Raw genomic sequence first — 19,092 nt, 5'->3', positions numbered from 1 at the left:
AGGTACCAAGGGGAAAACTGGCATATAGACTTCCTCCACATGCCCAAGCGCAGGGACAAATGACACCTCTTAGTATTGGTAGACTCTTGCTGTTTCAAGTGTTCCCCTGAAGAGCAGAAAAGGACTCAGAGGTTGCAAAGGTATTAGTGCCTGAAATTATTCCCAGATTTGGACTCCTCAAGAGTCTACAGAGTGACAGTGGCCCTTCCTGAAAGGTGACCATTACTCAAGGATAAAATATAGTCCACTACCTGGACACCACAGTCCTCTTGGCGGGAGTGTAGAAAAGCTAGTGAGATCCTTGAGGGACATCTGAGAAAAGGAAACTTCCTTCTGTGGACTGCTTTGCTATCCATAGCTCTGCTGTGGGTCAGGAATGCCTGCCTCAGGCACTAGCCCACATGAGGAGCCACTGAAGTGGCCATTTCTCACTGACGATTTTCTTCTTGATAAGGAAGCTACTACCTAGATATACAACAAACTCTCCCGTGCCTACACTGTAGTCCACAGACATGCCCACCATTGTCCCATTTCAGAGATCAAGTGTTGGTCAAAGATTACCCCCTTCCCCTAGAACCTACCTGGAGGGACCTCACACTTGTGATACCAACTCTACCAACGGCTATTGTAATGCCTGGAATGGAGTCCTGACTTCATCACTGCAGTCAAGCTTTGGAAGCCAAAAGAGGAGAAACTAAGAGCCCAATAATCCAGACAGGGTAGATACTGTTGTTCAGGAGTTGAAGTCCCCTTGTTGAAGTCCCCTTTGGAGGCTGGAGATGTGATTCAGTGGTTAAGAGCACATACCGGTCTTTTTTTTTTTTTTTTTTTTTTTTAATTATTTATTTTGTGTAGTCTGTCTGCATGTACACCTTCAGGCCAGAAGAGGGCACCAAATCTCATTATAGATGGTTGTGAGCCACGGTGTGTTTGCTGGGAACTGAACTCAGGACCTCTGGAAGAGCAGCCAGTGCTCTTAACCTCTGAGCCATCTCTCCAGGCCGCACATACCATTCTTGGAGAGTACTGGAGTTGCTTCTCTGAACCCGTCTAACCCCACTTCCAGGAGCTCTGACGCCTCCACTCTTTGCAGCCCCTGCACGCCTCCTATTTACATACTCCTCCACAGACCCACACACATACTCAAAATTTATATTTTTAAAATTAAAACAAATAAATAAAATGTAAAAATTTAAAAAGAAGGAAAATTCCTCTTCACAAAGAAAAACAGGCAAGGGTCGGCAAGATGACTCAGTGAGTGGAGGATTTCTATCAGTGTGAAGAGACACCATGACCACAGCAACTCTTACAAAGGGAAACATTTAATGGGCTCTGGCTTACAGTTTCAGAGGTTTATTCCATTATTGTTATGGTGGAAAGCATGGTGGCATGCAGGCAGACATGGTGCTGGAGAAGGAGCTGAGAGTTCAGCAGAAGTGAATGCCACACGAGGCCTAGCCTGAGCATCTGAGACCTCAAAGCCTGCCCCTACAGTGGCATACTTCCTCCAACAATGCCACACCTCCTAATAGTGCCACTCCCTATGGGCCTATGAGGGCCATTTTCTTTCAAACCACCACATTCCACTCCCTGGTCCCCATAAGCTTGTAACAATATCATCATGCAAAATGCGTTCAGTCCAACATCAAAAGTCCCCATAGCCCATCACAATCTCAAACTTGCTTAAAAGTCCAAAGTCTCTTCTGAGACTCATTCAATCTCTTAACTATAATGCCCTGTAAAATCAAAATCAAAAAACAGATCACATACTTCCAACATATAATGGCACAAGACATACATTACTGTTCCAAAACGTAGATAAGGGAACATAGTGAGGAAATACTGGACCAAATCGAGACTGAAACCCTGATTGAAAATGGCCCCCCCCCCATAGACCCTGACTGAAAACAAGACTGAAAAGCCTGTCCCTACAGTGACACACTTCCTCCAACAAGACCACACCCACTCCAACAATGCCACACCTCCTAATAGTGCCACTCCCTATGGGCCTATGGGGGCCATTTTCTTTCAAACACACACAGAAAAGTCGGTTTCTCCTCCATCATAAGATATACCTGATTTTCTGTCTTTAATGCTGGCCTGCTTTTTGTTTCTGCCTGCCTCTCCCAAAGATGAAAATGCATTCGATAATAAAGAGCAATTGCTGGGTCTGTGGACTCCTACCCACTTCCAGCACTTCAGACTTCTGAGTCTAGTGTCTCATCTTGAAGGGGATGATTTGGAATTACTTACAACACCACATTAACTAGGCCAGAATTAGTGCTAGATGGGGTGTTTCTCAACAGCCTGTTAATTCAACTTGAGTCAAAGGGACATGGGCGTGGCCCAGTGGCACACACCTTCAGTCCCAGCACTCAGAAGACAGAGGCAGGCAGGTAGATCTCTGTTAAATTTGAGGCCAGACTGATCTACATAGCAAGTTCCAAAGAAGCCAGGGCTATATAGTAAAAACTGATAAAATCATAAAGAGATATAACCCCCCCCCCTTTTTTTCAGTAGGCCTGCTCTCACCAATTAGCTAAAACAATCATGGATATCAAGGTGGATAATTTTCAAATTTGGGGTATGGCTATTTAAGCCAGATGCCCCCTTATGTGGGGAACATAAAAACCACACTTGTTCAAAGTAACCTATACCTAGGATGGGTACCCCCTGACTTATGGCAAAATATTATTGTTGTTCATGCATCGGAATGGTTTGCTACAGCAGGTCCTGAGGCCAGACATATATTGGGCAGTGTCTTAGTCAGTGTTCCATTCTGGGATGAGGCAACAAGACCAAGGCAACTCTTATAAAACATTTCATTTGGTGCTTGCTTAAAGTTTCGGAGAGTTAGTCTGTTACTATGTCTGGGAGAATGGTACACACACTCCAGCAGTAGCTGAGAGCTATATATCCTGATCTGCACAGAGAGAGAGAGAGAGAGAGAGAGAGAGAGAGAGAGAGAGAGAGAGTTTGAAACCTCAAAGCCCACCCCCAGTGACACACTTCCTCCAACAAGGTCACACATCTTAATCCTTCTAATCCAGTGGTTCTCAACCTTTCTTTCTTTTTTTTTTTTTTTTTTACAGGTTCATGTTTTTATTGGATATGTTAACAAAAGAGGTTTAGTCAAAAAGACCAACGCCCATGTTGTCATCAGACTCCTCAGATTCTTCCTTCTTTGCTTCCACTTTCTTCTCCTCAGCTGGGGCAGCAGCAGTAGAGGGGGGTAGGACCGCCTGTTGGCGCGGCTCCAGCTGCTGGAGCAGGCCCACCAGCCCCTACGTTGCAGATGAGGCTCCCAATGTTGATATTGGCCAGGGCCTTTGCAAACAAGCCAGGCCAGAAAGGTTCAACATTGACACCAGCTGCTTTAATGAGGGCGTTGATCTTGTCCCCCGTGACCATCCGTGCACCTCGTCGTGGTCATGCAGGATGAGGGCGGAGTAGGGAGTAGATGCAGGCGAGCTCGGAGACAGAGGCCATGTTGCGGACTGCCAGTACGGTGCTAGTCGCCAGATGAAGTGAGGGCCTCACCCCAACGTGGCCTTAGCTTCCTCAGAAGAACTGAGCACCTTGGCAGCAGCTGAGGAAAGGCGGTTTCCAACCTTTCTAATTCTGGAACCCTTTAATATAGTTCCTCATGTTGTGGTGACCTCCAACTATAAAATTACTTTGTTGCTACTTAATAACTGCAATTTTGCTACTGTTACAAATTGTAATGTAAATATCCCATATGCAGGGTATCTGATGTTAACCCTATGAAAGGGTTGTTTGATCCCCACAGGGGTCTCAACCCATAGGTTGAGAACTGTTGTGTTGTAGAATATTATTTTAAGATGTGTTACATTCTTTCATGCTGTGGAACATTTATTTAATGATGCAAAGATGTGTTGCATTCTTTTATTTTGCATTTGTTTAACTCTGTGAAGCTGTATTACTTTGCCTGTCTAAAACACCTGATTGGTCTAATAAAGAGCTGACCAGCCAATAGCAAGGCAGGAGAAATGATAGGCGGGGCTGGCAGGCAGAGAGAATAAATATGAGTAGAAATCTGGGAGGAAGATCAAGGAAAGAGAAAAGAAGGGGCCAGTCACCCAGCCACAGTCAGCCATGGAGTAAGAGTGAAAGTAAGATACATAGAAGTAAGAAAAGGTAAAAAGCCCAAGAGGTAAAAGGTAGATGGGATAATTTAAGTTAAGAAAAGTTGGCAAGAAACAAGCCAAGCTAAGGCTGGGTATTTATAATTAAGAATAAGTCTCTGTGTGTGATTTATTTGGGAGCTGGGTGGTGGGCCCCCAAAAGAGCAAAGAGCCAAAAAAGTGAAAAAAACAAAACAAAACAAAAACAACCAATTACACTGTTGTTCTAATCCTTTCAAACAGTGCCACTCCCTGATGACTAAGCATTCAAATATAAGAGCTTATGAGGGTTATTCTTATTCAAACCACCACATTCCATTCTCTGACCCCCATAGGCTTGTAGCCATATCATAATGCAAAATGCATTCAGTCCAACTTCGAAAGTTCCCAAAGTCTATCAGAGTCTCAACTCTGTTTAAAAGTCCAAAATCTCTTCTGAGACTCATGGCAATCTCCTAACTGAAACCCCCTGTAAAATCAAAATCAAAAAGCAGATCATTTACTTCCAACATACCATGACACAGAATAACATTACCATTCCAAAAGAGAGGAAATGGTGCACAGTGAGGAAATGCAAGAACAAAAACCAGCAGGGCAAACTCCGAATTCTGCCTCTCCGTTCTGATGTCAAAGCTCTCTTCAGATCTCCAACTCCTTTCAGCTTTGTTGACTGCAGCACCTCTCTCTCTCTCTCTCTCTCTCTCTCTCTCTCTCTCAGGCTGGTTCCACACCCAGTCTGCAGTTTTCCAAAGGCAGGTATCTTAAGACTCGGGCATCTTCACCATCTTGAGGTCACCAATGCAATCCAGGTTTCACCTTCATAACTTCATGCAATGGCCTCTCCGAGCCCCCATGCAGGGACACCCCTGACACACCGCCTGGCCTCAGTGGCTTTCCCTAGCTATGGAGGGAGATTCCATAACCCCTTTCTTCTATCCTTGACTCTAAAGTCAGAACCACATGACCAAAGCTGCCAAGTTCTGTGGCTTGCTGGGCAGGAACTTGGCCCCCTCCTTCATTTGCATCTGCACCAGTTTTCTGTTGTAGATGGCTTCCTTCTCTGCTTAAGTTAACCTTTAGCACCGGCTACCCCCAGAGGATGGGTAGTATGCTAGGGTTTCCTTGGATGCAGGACAGAAAACGTAAGTAAGAACTCTAGATTCCCCGGCCGCTTACCAATGTTACAGTGTCGCTGGACCCAAAGCGTTTACTATTAGTAAGACCATACAGCTTCTATTCTTATCCCATGCTACAGGTCTAGAGGATGTGACTTGGCATATTGAAACTCTTACTAAACACACACAAAAACCTTTAAGTCACACAGCTCAAGGAATTTCTCTTCTTTCAAAACATTTTTTTTTTTTTTTTTTTTTTTTTGGTTTTTCGAGATAGGGTTTCTCTGTGTAGCTTTGCACCTTTCCTGGGACTCACTTGGTAGCCCAGGCTGGCCTCGAACTCACAGAGATCCGCCTGGCTCTGCCTCCCGAGTGCTGGGATTAAAGGCGTGCGCCACCACCGCCCGGCTTCAAAACATTTTTTTTTAATTTAGAGTATTATTCATCTTATGTGTATGAGTGTTGTGCCTCTGTGTACATGTACCACATATACACCTGGCGCCTTTGGAAGTCAGAAGAGGGCATTGGATCCCCTGGTACTGGAGTTAGGGATGATGTGAGGACCAGGCTGCGAAACAAAGTCTGGTCTTTTGCAAGAAAAGTAAACGCTGTATTTTTTTTTCCTTGCTTTTACGAGACTGGTTTCTCTGTGTAACAGCCCTGGCTGTCCTGGAGCTCACTCTGTAGATCAGATGAGGCTGGCCTCAAACTCACAGAGATCTGCTTGCCTCTACCTCCTTAGTGCTGGGATTAAAGGTGTGTGCCACCACCCCCAGCCAAACCTGTGATCTTAACACTCAAGAGGCCGAGGCAGCCTGGGCTACCTGGAAAGACCCTGTCTCGCTCCTGTACCCAAATCAACAATCATTACCACAGCCTACGGTCTTCAGTCCACTACCACAGCCTACGGTCCTCAGTCCCACTACCACAGCCTACGGTCCTCAGTCCACTACCACAGCCTACAGTCCTCAGTCCACTACCACAGCCTACGGTCTTCAGTTCAGTGTCTCTAGACGTCTGTTGAGTTCTTCATACATCCAAGTAGCTCAGGGGGATATCACATTCCACATGAGAGGCTTCAGAGAATACCAGACAACCAGGAGACCTGGGTTTGAATTCACTTAGCCACTGTGTGGTCATGAAGGAACGCTTGGGCTCAGCATCTTCATCTGTAGACTAGGATCTGTCGCTCTCAATAGCATGAGGAGTTCTCTCTAATTTTTTAGTGACCCTGACTGAGATCAAACCAGGATTCATGGTTTTGATGCAGAAAAGAATTTCAGTACACCTTTAATACCAGCACTAGGGAGGCAGAGGCAGGTAGATCTCTGAGCTCAAGGCCAGCCTGATCTACAGAGTGAGTTCCAGGACAGCCAGAGCTATACGGATAAACCCTGTCTTGAACTCCTCCCCAGAAAAAGACAGAGTCTCACTATATCCCTGGCTGGCCAGGAACTCGATATATAGACCAGGCTGGCCTCCAGTTCACAGAGGTCTGTCTGTCCCTGCTGGGATTAAAGGAATGCACCACTATATTCAGTGAGCGGAGATTTTATTAAATACTTTTAAATTAATTAACGTATTTTATTTTTCGAGACAGAGTCTCACTGTATAGCTTCTTTCTGGCTGTCCTGTTTCACTATGTAGATCAAGCAGAAATCCACATCTCCTGCCTCCCAAGGGCTGGGATTACCACCAACCAGCAAGGCTGGTGTGTGCCACCATGCCTGGCTATTAGGTCTTTTAGCATGGGTGTGGGCTTCTTGAATAGAGAGTCACAGAAAGTAATGCTTGAGTGTGGGTGCGGCTTCCCCAATGGAGAGTCATAATTGTCTTAGCATTACCCGTATATGCATTTTTTTGTGGTGCTCATGTTCTGTCTCAAAAGGTTGCCATAGACACTTAAAAAGCAACCTCTTTCTTTCTCTTGGTAAGTAGAGTTAGAGCTGCAGAGGTGCCGTGGATGGAACTATAATCTGAAGTTTATATTATCATATTATATTACGGGACTATAATCTGGTAATACTGGCCATCGAGGTCGCACAATAGTCTCCAGTTAGAGCCCTAGAAAGCGACAGATTTCCAGCTGGGAAAAGGAAGGGCCTTTAGCAATTGCTCGTTGTGTTGGGTTCTTGCTCCTCAGCTGTTGAGAGGCTCTTACTAGAATCCTGGGTGGGGGGCTGCTTTTCCTTCTTGTGCCCTCTTACCTTGCCTTTCTAGCCTACCTCAGTACTGCTTTACAGTGTTGTCTGCAGGACCAAGAGGACTATCTGTGAAGCAGGGTCCCTCCCATCAGTCCAGGGGGAAGCCAGTCCTGTGAGGAGCGGGGATGAAGGGCAAAAGACAGAGGGCCTGACCAACCTCCTTACATTCTAGTTCTACATATCAGATAAAGCCATTTTCTTTTTCTAGGTGACACGTGTCACAGATGAAGCTATGATTTTAAAGCTGAGATAATTGGTTTTAAAGTCTCTTCTTTATGTTTTCCTTTGGCAGGCAATAATTATATGTGTAGCAACTGTGTGTCTGAGCAGATGGAGGGAGCAGTGAACGGAGACAGGTGTCCCCACCGTGGCTTGTGCGCTGCGTAAGAATCAGGACCCACCTCCGGATCCGAAGCCTCATGGCCCGACAGTGCCTGGCAGAGTTTCTGGGTGTATTTGTGCTAGTGGTAGGTGGGGTAATTGAGGGGCAGGTTGGTTGAATTGAGAAGGGAGGTCGCCCAGGGTTTCTGGCTCTTCCTGGTGTCGTTTCCCCCGTTATCCACTGCCTTTCACCTCAGTTTCTTTTCCTTTCCTTCTCTCGGTCTCTTTCCTCCTTCACTCCCTCATCCCGAGTTTTGTCTTAAGGTCTTGCTTTGTGTCCTAGGCTGGACTCAACAGACCTCAAAGCACCTCCTACCTTAGCCTATTGTTACTCTTTTAAAATTGTTTCTTATTTATATTCTTACCTGGCAGGGGATAAGCCATGCTCGCAAAGGTGGTTTTCTCGGGCCAAGGCTCATCCCTTGCACACCAGATGTGCTAAACCCTAAGATTTCTCCAAACGTGGGAAACTCATCTGTATAATTTGTGGTAGTGGGGACTGTGTTCATGCTGTCTCCTAAGGAAAAAAAATTTTTTTCTTCTTTATTTTCTTACTATGTAGACTTGGCTGGCCTGGAACTCACAGAGACTCTCCTGTGAGTGCGGAGCGTAAAGGCTCCACCACACCTTGTAGCTAAAGTTTTCCTGGCCCTGCCTGGCCCACAGTCAGGACAAATCTCTCTCACCTGCCAGTCCCACAGCTGCTCAGACCCAAATGAACACACAGAGACTTATATTAATTAAAGCTGCATGGCCTAATGGCTCAGGGTTCTTGCTATCTAGTTCTTATATCTTAAATTAACCCATTTCTATAAATCTATACCTTGCCATGTGACTCGTGGCTTACCGGTACTTTACATCTGCTTTTCATCGCTGCAGCGGCTGGCAGCGTCTCCTCACTCAGCCTTCCACCTCCCAGAATTCTCCTCCCTCCTTATCCTGCCTACACTATACTTCCTGCCTGGCTACTGGCAAATCAGCATTTTATTTATCAATCAATCAGAGCAACACATTCACAGTATCCCCGGCACTTGCCCTTTTCTTTTTTTCAAAAGGAAAGGTTTTAACTTTAACATAGAAAAATTACATATAACAGAAAAATCATCAAGCAAGAATTACAGTTATAATATCTAGTCTATTTATAATAGCTAGTCTATTTGTATTTGGCAAAATTAAAGAAGATATTCTATCTATCCTATATTTGTTAGTCTAAGGTGTCATATCTAACTTATCTTTTATCATGACTAAGGAAATTATAACTATCTAGTCTTTAACTACATCAAAGACCTCAGAAGGATATAATATTACCTGAGAAACAAGAGAAGGACACAAGCAACTTTTGGGAGTCTTGCAAGAGTAGACAGAGACTGCTGGCAGCCTGGACAGTCATTCAAAGTTCCTCTGTAAAGTTGGGGCATATGTCTTCAGCCTACAGGCCTAGAGTCTCTCAGTCATTTCTCTCTGTGTCCTGTAGAATGTCTGGCAGTTTCCTCTGGGAAGCAGGAACCTGAAGGATCATTTTATCAAGCAAAGTTCAGTGGTCACTTAATGGGTCCTGTATGTCCAGTTGATCAAGCAGTCCATGCAAGAACAGTTTCTTGCCCAGATGGCTATTTTTGCCAAGAAGAAGATAAATTCCGTATTGAGTGTCTTCGATGCCCATTCTCCTCTCTGAAGTAAATCGGTGCTGCCAGAAGCAGACATGTCTCACTGTCCAGAAAGTCTAAATTTTTAAAAACATTTTAAATTTCATATTCTGTAGGTCTTTGATGTGTTTGAAGACCACCTATCTGTCTGAAATATATCTATATATACCTGGAAAACTAAACTAACATGACTATAAGTTTGATTATCATAAAAAACTATTAATATGTATTTCTTAACTATACATTACAATTTAAATGAGTTATATAAACATAATATCTTAAACAAGAGTGGAAATATATATACAGTATAACAAAATTAACTTTAAATTTGTATCAATAAACTAAAATCTATACCAATGTAAAACATTTTAAACAAGTTGCTCTTTAAAAGTAGGTTCAATAATCCACCCTTTTATACTGTCTTATCTACATCCTGTATTTCCATAGCATATCCTCCTTTCTTTTTTACAAAGAGATTGTATTTATAATCAACCTGTTTTAAATAAAAATATTTATTTATTATATATCAGAGGGCTCTTCTGATATGGGACAGAAAAATCTCTCAACCTTTTTTTTTTAGCAATATGCTTGGGTTTAGAGAAGGAGTAAGCCAATTCCATCTCCAAAGCCAGCTTGGTATATTTGGGAATTTGGGCATAGCCTCTCATACTACTTCCTGCTGGATGAGGGTGCTGCATTTTATGGGGACAAAAGAGAATTTTAGGCTTATGGGGTAGTCCATGAGGCTGTTGTCTAAGCCAGTTGCCTTGAAACCATTCTGGATGTTGGATCATCTGGGCCATGGTATCATCAGAGACCTTTCAGGGGGTCTTGGCTGTTCAAACCTGATGTATCTTAATCTGGAACAAATCCATAGCCTCTTGCTTTCTGTGGAAACAAAAGCAGAGCCTCCTTTCCAAAGCAACATATCTTTAGATCCAAATTTTGAAGTCAAGGTACCTTTAAAATATACATATTGGTTTAACTCATTTGCCTTTACAATCAAATATCTCTCTGCAGTTAAAAATTCCCAAAGATAGCCGGGCGGTGGTGGCGCACGCCTTTAATCCCAGCACTCGGGAGGCAGAGCCAGGCGGATCTCTGTGAGTTTGAGGCCAGCCTGGACTACCAAGTGAGTTCCAGGAAGGGCGCAAAGCTACACAGAGAAACCCTGTCTCGAAAAACCAAAAAAAAAAAAAAAAATTCCCAAAGACCACACAATCCAGATTCTCTGTGTGATATCCATATTTACATGGCTTATTTTTATATTAATTTTACTTTGTCTTTAAAGACTTTATTTTTTAAAACTTTCTATTTGTTTACTATAACTGTCTATATTCCTTTTTTTTATCTTGTAAGCCTATGTACGTTTTTACACACATTGTAAATCATTTAAAGTCTTGTTCTATCTGAATCTGTCTTATTGTGAACCTATTGATTTAAACTGCAGCATTTCTAAGACTGAAATGCAGCTGTGGCTGCTGGCTCCACCCACCTCAGCTTCCCAACATGGCAGTGGTACGTATACCACCAGCTCTGGGTCTGGAGCCATGTGCACCATCAACTATCTGAAGCAGTCCTATCAAACCAGTGTGTAGCCCAGAAACCTCTTTTTTTTTTTTTTTTTAAGTCTGTACTAGCAAAGGCTAAATCCACACTCAGCGTAATGTGCGGCTTGCAGATGCTGCATTCCCGCCATACTGCAGGTCAAGTGCTCACTCCAGGAACCCACAATATAGTAGCTCATGCATGCAGGCTGCAGCTAACTTGGAAGAGACAACTAGGAAGCTGTTTTTAGCTCCATTTTAGAATCTTCTTTCTCAGGTTTTAGGTGGAAATTCTTGCCCCACATGGAGCGCCATTTGAATTCTGGGAGGTGGAAGGCTGAGCGAGGAGATGCTGTCAGCCACTGCCGTGATGAGAAGCAGATGTAAAGTACCGATAAGCCACAAGCCATGTGGCAAGGTATAGATTTATAGAAATGGGTTAATTTAAGATATAAGAACTAGCCGGGCGGTGGTGGCGCACGCCTTTAATCCCAGCACTCGGGAGGCAGAGCCAGGTGGATCTTTGTGAGTTCGAGGCCAGCCTGGTCTCCAAAGCGAGTTCCAGGAAAGGCGCAAAGCTACACAGAGAAACCCTGTCTCGAAAAACCAAAAAAAAAAAAAAAAAAAAAAAGATATAAGAACTAGATAGCAAGAAGCCTGCCATGGCCATACAAATTATAAGTAATATAAGTCTCTGTGTGTTTACTTGGCTGTGGGACTGGCAGGTGAGAGAGATTTGTCCTGACTGTGGGCCAGGCAGGACCAGGAAAACTTCAGCTACAACATCTGGCTCCTACCTCTCCCTTTTGATCTCTTCCTTTTCTCATCTCTCCCCTTTCTTCTTTCCTGGCCTCCACTTCTATCTCCTTTCCCTCTGTTTTCCCTTCCTTTTGAGTTTCTCAAATGTGTTCACTTTTCCTGGTGGTTCCCCGCAGCTGCTCTCTCTCTCTCTCCCTCCCATTGGTCTCCTGGGCTCTCCATCTCTCATCACCTCTCTACCCACCGGCTCGCCATGTAGCGTTCTGTGGACCACGCTGTCACCAGCGAAGAAAACAAAGGCGACTTCTTCACAGTGTTTCTGGCCAGCTCTCTGGCTGTTACAATAGCTATCTGCGTGGCAGGCAAAGTCTCAGGTGAGTAGGGTGGGGTCTGAACGTGGGACCACACAAGGTGCATGTGATGAGTGATGGGGGAGGGGCAGATCCTTTTGGTGACTCACGGGCATTATCTCCTTGAGCTTGACCAGTGCCCTGGACTGAGATTCGCCTTTGACCTCATCCAGTCCCTCTCCTTCCTCTAGCTGACTGTTCCCACCTAGAGTTATCTGAAAGAAGGGAACCTCAACGGAGAAAATGCCTCCATAAGACCCAGCTGTAGGCATTTTCTTAATTAGTGATTGATGGAGGAGGGCCCAGTCCATTGTGGGTGGGGCCACCCGTGGGCTGGTGGTCCTGGGTTCTATAAGAAAGCAGGCTGAGCAAGCCGTGGGGAACAAGCCAGTAAGCAGCACCCCTCCATGGCCTTTGCATCAGCTCCTGCCTCCAGGTTCCTGCCCTGCTTGAGCTCCTGTTCTGACTTCCTTTTGTAGTGAACAGCCATATGGAAGTGTGAGCCAAATGAACCCTTTCCTCTCCAAGTTGCTTTGGTCATGGTGTTTTGTTGCAACAATAGGAACCCTGACTAAGACACCATTCTTCACACCAGACTCCTAGCTCACTCAGGCAGAAATCTATAGCAGAGCATTGAGGGTAATTCCCATTATTACAAAAAGGTGCCTCACACCTGAAGCCCTCATCTCTGCTCAGGACCTCATCAGCTTGTCTCTCAACACATACTGTGTTAGCATGCCCAGCCTCAGCCTCAATCGGCCTCAGCCTGGAGACACAGTGTGCTGCAGGGAAACCAGGAGATCTACTCAGGTTCAGAACCTGGCTTCACGTGTGACTTTGAAAAATCACTTAGAAAAATTCATGTGTTTGAATGTTTTGCCTGCATGTATGTCTATGCAAGTCCATGGGGTGCCTGAAGAAGGCATCAGATCTCCTGGGACTGGAGTGACAGATTATTTTGAGCTGCCATATGGTTGCTGATAACCCAAGATCCTTTCCAAAAGCAACCAGAGCTCTCAATCACTGAGCCATCTCTCCAGTCGCCAAATCATTATCTTTTTGAAGCTTTGTAGCTAGAGTTTTCCTGCCTGGCCCACAGTCAGGACAAATCTCTGTCACCCGCCAGTCCCACAGCCGCTCAGACACAACTAAGTAAACACAGAGACTTATATTGCTTACAAAGTGTATGGCCGTGGCAGGCTTCTTGCTAACTGTTCTTATATCTTAAATTAATCCATTTCTATAAATCTATACCTTGCCACGTGGCTCGTGGCTTACCGGCATCTTCACATGCTGCTTGTCATGGCAGCGGCTGGCAGTGTCTCTCTGACTCAGCCTTCTACTTCCCAGAATTCTCCTCTTTCCTTGTTCCGCCTATACTTCCTGCCTGGCCACTGGCCAATCAGTGTTTTATTTATACAGAATGATATCCACAGCAAGGCTTAATTGTTTAAACGATGTGATGGAAATAAGCATTGTAGGAGGAGGCATGGTGTTGTGATAGTGTTTGGCAGTGGTTCCTAATACTGTCTTTCCCCCATTGTGAAGGAGCCCACCTAAACCCAGCCTTCCCTCTGGCCATGAGCTTGGTGGGCTCCTCCCCTGGGCCATGCTCCCATTTGCTGCATTGTGTAACTGTTGTCTGCTTCTGTGCCTCAGGAGTTCCCTGCATTCTCTCCTCTGGTAGCAGAGGGGACAGGACTGGGGGCAGCTGTTGAAGGCAGGGGTGCTTTGCAGTGGTTTGGGATAAACAAAGAAACTCTTGAGTGTCTCTCTCTCCTGAAGATGCCCTCCAGCACTACACAGGTGGGAACCTGACAGTGACTGGTCCCAAAGAGACAGCCTCCATTTTTGCCGCCTACCCTTCCCCTTGTCTGTCCCTGATCAATGGCTTTGTGGATCAGGTAAGTGTGAAGGGAAGGCATGGAAAATTGAGTCCCAACCTTTGACTTTTTTATGGGGACCTCAGCCTGTAGCTAGAGTTTTCCTGCCTGGCCCACAGTCAGGACAAATCTCTCTCACCTGCCAGTCCCACAGCCACTCAGACCCAACCAAGTAAACACAGAGACTTATATTGGTTACAAACTGTATGGCCATGGCAGGCTTCTTGCTAACTGTTCTTACAGCTTAAATTAATCCATTTCCATTAATCTATACCTTGCCACATGGCTCGTGGCTTACCGGCATCTTCACATGCTGGCAGTGTCTCTCTAACTCAGCCTTCCACTTCCCAGTTTTATTCTCCTCCTTGTCCCACCTATACTTCCTGCCTAGCCAATGGCCAATCAGTGTTTTATTTATTGACCAATCAGCAACACATTTGTCATACAGAACATCCCACAGCACTCCCCCCCCCCCCTTTTTTTTTCCAAAAAGGAAGGTTTTAACCTTAACAAAGTAAAATTCCATATAATTTGGGAATTTGGGTGTAGCTTCTCTTACTACTTCCTGCTGGAGGGGGGCGCTGTATCTTATGAGGACACAAAGAAAATTTTAGGATCATGGAGTAGTCCGTGAGGCTGTATCATCTGAGCCAGTTGCCTTGAAACCATTCTGGATGTTGGATCATCTGGGCCATGGTGTCATCGGAGACCTTTCAGGGGGTCTTGGCTGGTCAAACCTGATGTATCTTAATCTGGAACAAATCCATAGCCTCTGGCTTTCTGTGGGAACAAAAACAGACTTTTTTCCAAAGCAACATATCCTTATATCCAAATGTTGAAGTCAAGGTACCTTTAAAATATACATTTTGGCATAACTCAACAGCTTTTACAATCAAATGTTTTTCTGCAGTTAAAAATCCCAAAGACAACACAATCCAGATTCTCTGTGTAATATTCATTTTTACGTGGCTTATTTTTTTATATTAATTTTATTGTCTCTTTAAAGACTTTATTTTTTAAAACTATGTATTTGTTTATATAACTGTATATATCACCCTATATCACCTTTTTTGTCTCTTTTAAGCCTATGTATATTTTACATACATTGTAAACTATTACATCTGAATCTGTCTTATTGTGAATCTATTATTGCTTTAAACTGCAGCAGCTGTGGCTGCTGGCTCCGCCCACCTCAGCTTCCCAACATGGCGGTGTGATGTTTACCACCAGCTCTAGGAGCTATCGAGGGTCTATACTTTTATCCAAGCAGCGTGTAGCCCAGAAACCTCTTTTTTTGTTTTGTACTAGCAAAGGCTAAATCTACCACACAGCTTAATGTGCCACTTGCAGAGGCCTCATTCCTGCCATTCTGCAGGTCAAGCACGCACTCCAGGTACCCACCAGTAGCTCAAACCCGCAGCTGCCGCTCATTTGAGAGAGACAATTAGAAACTGTTTTTAGATCCGTTTTAGAATCTTTTTTCTCAGTTTTTAGGTGGAAACTCTTGCCACTACGTTGGACGCCATTTGTAGCTAGAGTTTTCCTGCCTGGCCCACAGTCAGGACAAATCTCTCTCACCTGCCAGTCCCACAGCCACTCAGACCCGATCAAGTAAACACTTATATTTGTTACAAACTGTATGGCCGTGGCAGGCTTCTTGCTAACTGTTCTTACAGCTTAAATTAATCCATTTCCATTAATCTATACCTTGCCACATGGCTCGTGGCTTACCGGCATCTTCACATGCTGTTTCTCATCGTGGCGGCTGGCAGTGTCTCTCTGCCTCAGCCTTCCACTTCCCAGTTTTATTCTCCTCCTTGTCCCACCTATACTTCCTGTCTAGCCAATGGCCAATCAGTGTTTTATTTATTGACCAATCAGCAACACATTTGCCATACAGAACATCCCACAGCACTTCCTTTTTTTTTTTTTCCCATTTGTTCATATTTTGGGTGGAATGTAGTTAGTTCTACCTCGGCATTCCTAGCTTCTGCTGGACAGATGGCACAGAGGTGGGGGCATGAAGTGTTCGAGCGAGGGAGGACAGATGAAGCACCCACCTGGCAGTTGACGGGTTTCCTTCTAGCACCATCAACCCCAAGGTTCTGGGCACCTGGACGCTGATTGTGGGGCTGTCAGTGATCCCAGACAGTCGGAATAAAGCAGTGCCTGCAGGTCTGGAGCCTGTGGTGGTGGGACTGCTGATCCTTGCCATTGGACTACCCATGGATGCTAACTGTGGCTTTCTGCTCCACCCTGCCCGGGACCTGGGCCCACGGCTCTTCACATACTTTGCTGCCTGGGGCCCTGAGGTCTTCAGGTGGGAGACAGTTTCCCTTGGTACAGTCCTCCAGTCACTTCTATTAATAGCTTTGTCCCTGCTTCTCTACCACAACCACCACCCCCTTTTTTTTTGGAAACAGGGTCTCACTATATACCAGGCTGGCAAGTGCTGGGATTAAGGTGTGTGCCACCATGCCCAGTCCAAGTTCTCTTCATTTAAATAGTTCTCTGGAACTAGTGTGCCTTCTTCAACTGGCAAAGTCTCCCTTCCTTCATAGCCCTCCTGCTCCCTACCCCTTTCATGGAAATAGGAGATTCAGAGGGGTCCTTGGGCATGCCATATTGCTTCTTTGGGCTTTAGTGACCCTGTCCATAAAAGTCTATTCAGCTAATTCCCCAAGACTAGATGCTGGACCAAGCTGTGCTGGGGACTCCTCCCTAAGAGCTTCGCATTAATGAAGGTGACCCCATGCTCACTGAGGGATCTGTCACGACAGGAACTAGTTTGGGACCTGTGTGGTGGTATTGTGTTCCCCAAAATATTGTGCACCCTAATAAACTTATCTGGGGTCAAAGAACAGAACAGCCACTAGATACGAAGGCTAGAAAATGGTGGCACTCACACCTTTAATCCTAGCATTCCAGAGGCAGAAATCCCTCTGGATCTCGGTGAGTTCAAGGCCACATTGGAAACAGCCAGGCATGGTGACACATGCCTTTAATCCCAGGCAGTGATGGCAGATAGCAGAAAGGTATATAAGGCGTGAAGACCAGAAACTAGAAGCTTTTGACTGGTTAAGCTTTCAGGCTTTCGAGCAGCAGTTCAGCTGAGATTCATTTGGATGAGGATTCAGAGGCTTCCCAGTCTGAGGAAACAGGATCAGCTGAGGAACTGGCGAGGTGAGGTGGCTGTGGCTTGTTCTGCTTCTCTGATCTTCCAGCATTCACCCCAATAACTGGCCTCAGGTTTGATTTTATTAATAAGAACTTTTAAGATTCCTGCTACAGACCTGCCTTACTATTCTCAGTTCTTCAGGAGAGGTGTGTCCCAGAGAATCACCTCCTCCGACATCTCCCTTTTGCCTTCCATTACAGGGCTGGTAATGGCTGGTGGTGGGTGCCTGTGGTGGCTCCTATGGTGGGATCCACTCTCAACACAGCCACATACCAGCTCCTGGTGGCTCTGCACCTCCCTGAGGATCCAAAGCCAGTTCCAAAGCTGGGTAGCAGCTCAGCTTGAGGCTTCAGACTTGGGAACTCCAGCTCAGCTGGAATGTAAGCTGTGATGACTGCCAACCTTATCTCACTCTGCAAGAGCACCATGACCTGTCAAGCTTGCAAGACAGATATTCTCTGTGTTAATATGCCAGGCCCCGGGATGTTTCTGTTTACCCACTCCTGCTTAAACTGGGGAGAACCAGAGAACATGATCAGGCTCTTCTTACAAACACGTCTTTTCACCGAGGGCCTTTAGGCACACAGTTCCTTAAAGTGGCCGCTAGGGGGTGTGCACACTGGCCGCTGGCTTTGGGAAGGTTTCTAGAATCTGCTGGGTGGAGAGGTACTACCATCCTTTGAGGGGTAGGGACCAGCGGGGGCTTCTGGAGAGAAGCTTGGTTTCCAATGCTCTGACTCCCAGCCTCCCCCGCTCCCCCGCCGCGCGCCCTTGTCCTTTTCCCCTTAAGACTGGTACTTTTTATGTAGATCATACCGGCCTTGACTTCAGACTCCACTGCTGGGAGTACAGGGTGTGACCCAACAACGCCCAACAAGAATGATTCTTTTAAAAAACCAACAAACAAGCAAACACACTCAAAAAGACCAATTTAAGCTGGAGTCGGGAGTGATGGAGGACGCCTTTAATCCTAGCACTCGGATCTCTGAGACTTCCAGGCCTGTCAAGAGATATATAGTGGTACCCGTCTCAAAGTAACAAAACAACACCACAAAACACACCAAAACCACTTAAAATTTGCGGTCCTAGGAAATGAATTCAGAGCCTGGGCAAGTGCTCTGCCTCGGAGGTATCTCTGTCTTCTGGCTGCCAGCTCCCGCAATCTCAGTGCTTCCTACCTTCGGCCTGACAGGGGCGCCTCCCTTATACTCCAGAGACACCCCAGATGGTTCTTCGAAAGGGGTGTGTGTGTGTGTGTGTGTGTGTGTGTGTGTGTGTGCGCGCGCGCGCGTGTGTACCACCCAAGGGGCGTGGTAAGGGGCAGAGCCATCTGTATATGTGTGTGCGTGTGTGCGCGCGCGCGCGTGTGTACCATCCAAAGGGCTTGATAAGGGACAGAGCCATCTTCCCAGCGTCTGACAACCAGTCAGAGAAACTGAGGCACAAACCAACACCCAGGCAACGCTGGGCTGTGCCACTTAAGGAGGTTGAAAGGCCAGGAGGTGAGCCAGGGCGAGGAGGGATGCGGAGCAGACCCGGGCTGGAGAGAAGCGCGCTAAGGAGCTTCTTCACCGCCTCTCCCTCATCAGGCTCCTCCCGGCAGATGTTCTCTGGCTGAGAAAGCAGCATTCCCTCGGTCTCAGGCTTCCAAAAATAAAGAAACAGCATCGCAGCGTGCTCCAGCCTCGCCGAGCGCCTGCGTGTCCGGGGCTGGAGCGTGGGACCCTCCCCTCCGCACCAAAATGGCGCACGCCGCGCCCCTGACCTCCCCAAAGCCCCTCCCGCCCCCCGCCCGCCGCCGCCGCCGCCGCCGCCGCCGTCACTTCCGCCCCGCGGCCGAAAGTGACACAAAGTAGCGGGCCGGGGCCCGGGTGGGGGAGAGCC

The 19,092-nt window shown here is 46.1% G+C and overlaps 1 protein-coding gene, 1 non-coding gene and 1 pseudogene across 2 annotated transcripts; 2 read left to right on the top strand and 1 right to left on the bottom strand.

Annotated features, from left to right (window-relative positions):
• Positions 1-3,100: 3,100 nt before the first annotated feature.
• On the bottom strand, positions 3,101-3,504 carry LOC128106354 (60S acidic ribosomal protein P1-like; annotated as a pseudogene).
• Positions 3,505-7,883: 4,379 nt separating this feature from the next.
• Positions 7,884-18,983, top strand: Aqp10 (aquaporin 10). The gene is made up of 8 exons (XM_052730329.1): positions 7,884-7,928; positions 11,301-11,315; positions 12,057-12,171; positions 13,696-13,830; positions 13,933-14,051; positions 16,133-16,350; positions 17,409-18,710; positions 18,798-18,983. The coding sequence occupies exons 1-7, from the start codon at positions 7,884-7,886 to the stop codon at positions 17,551-17,553; spliced, it is 792 nt and encodes a 263-aa protein (XP_052586289.1). The 3' UTR covers positions 17,554-18,710; positions 18,798-18,983.
• Positions 8,203-8,365, top strand: LOC128106842 (U1 spliceosomal RNA). The gene has a single exon (XR_008216884.1). It is a non-coding gene; the product is annotated as a U1 spliceosomal RNA (small nuclear RNA).
• Positions 18,984-19,092: the final 109 nt, after the last annotated feature.

This window comes from Peromyscus californicus, unplaced genomic scaffold (assembly GCF_007827085.1).
Source record: "Peromyscus californicus insignis strain IS unplaced genomic scaffold, ASM782708v3 Scaffold_9__1_contigs__length_137607984, whole genome shotgun sequence".
NCBI classification, from domain to species: domain Eukaryota; kingdom Metazoa; phylum Chordata; class Mammalia; order Rodentia; family Cricetidae; genus Peromyscus; species Peromyscus californicus.
This window is presented reverse-complemented; position numbering and strand designations above follow the sequence as displayed.

What these genes read in the sequence shown, in the direction of transcription:
- Aqp10 (XM_052730329.1), top strand. Translation starts at nt 7,884, where the DNA reads ATGGCCCGACAGTGCCTGGCAGAGTTTCTGGGTGTATTTGTGCTA. An exon ending in TCCCTGCATTCTCTCCTCTG is followed by an intron (nt 13,831 to 13,932) that starts GTAGCAGAGGGG and finishes TCTCTCCTGAAG; the next exon opens with ATGCCCTCCAGCACTACACA. An exon ending in TGGGGCCCTGAGGTCTTCAG is followed by an intron (nt 16,351 to 17,408) that starts GTGGGAGACAGT and finishes CTTCCATTACAG; the next exon opens with GGCTGGTAATGGCTGGTGGT.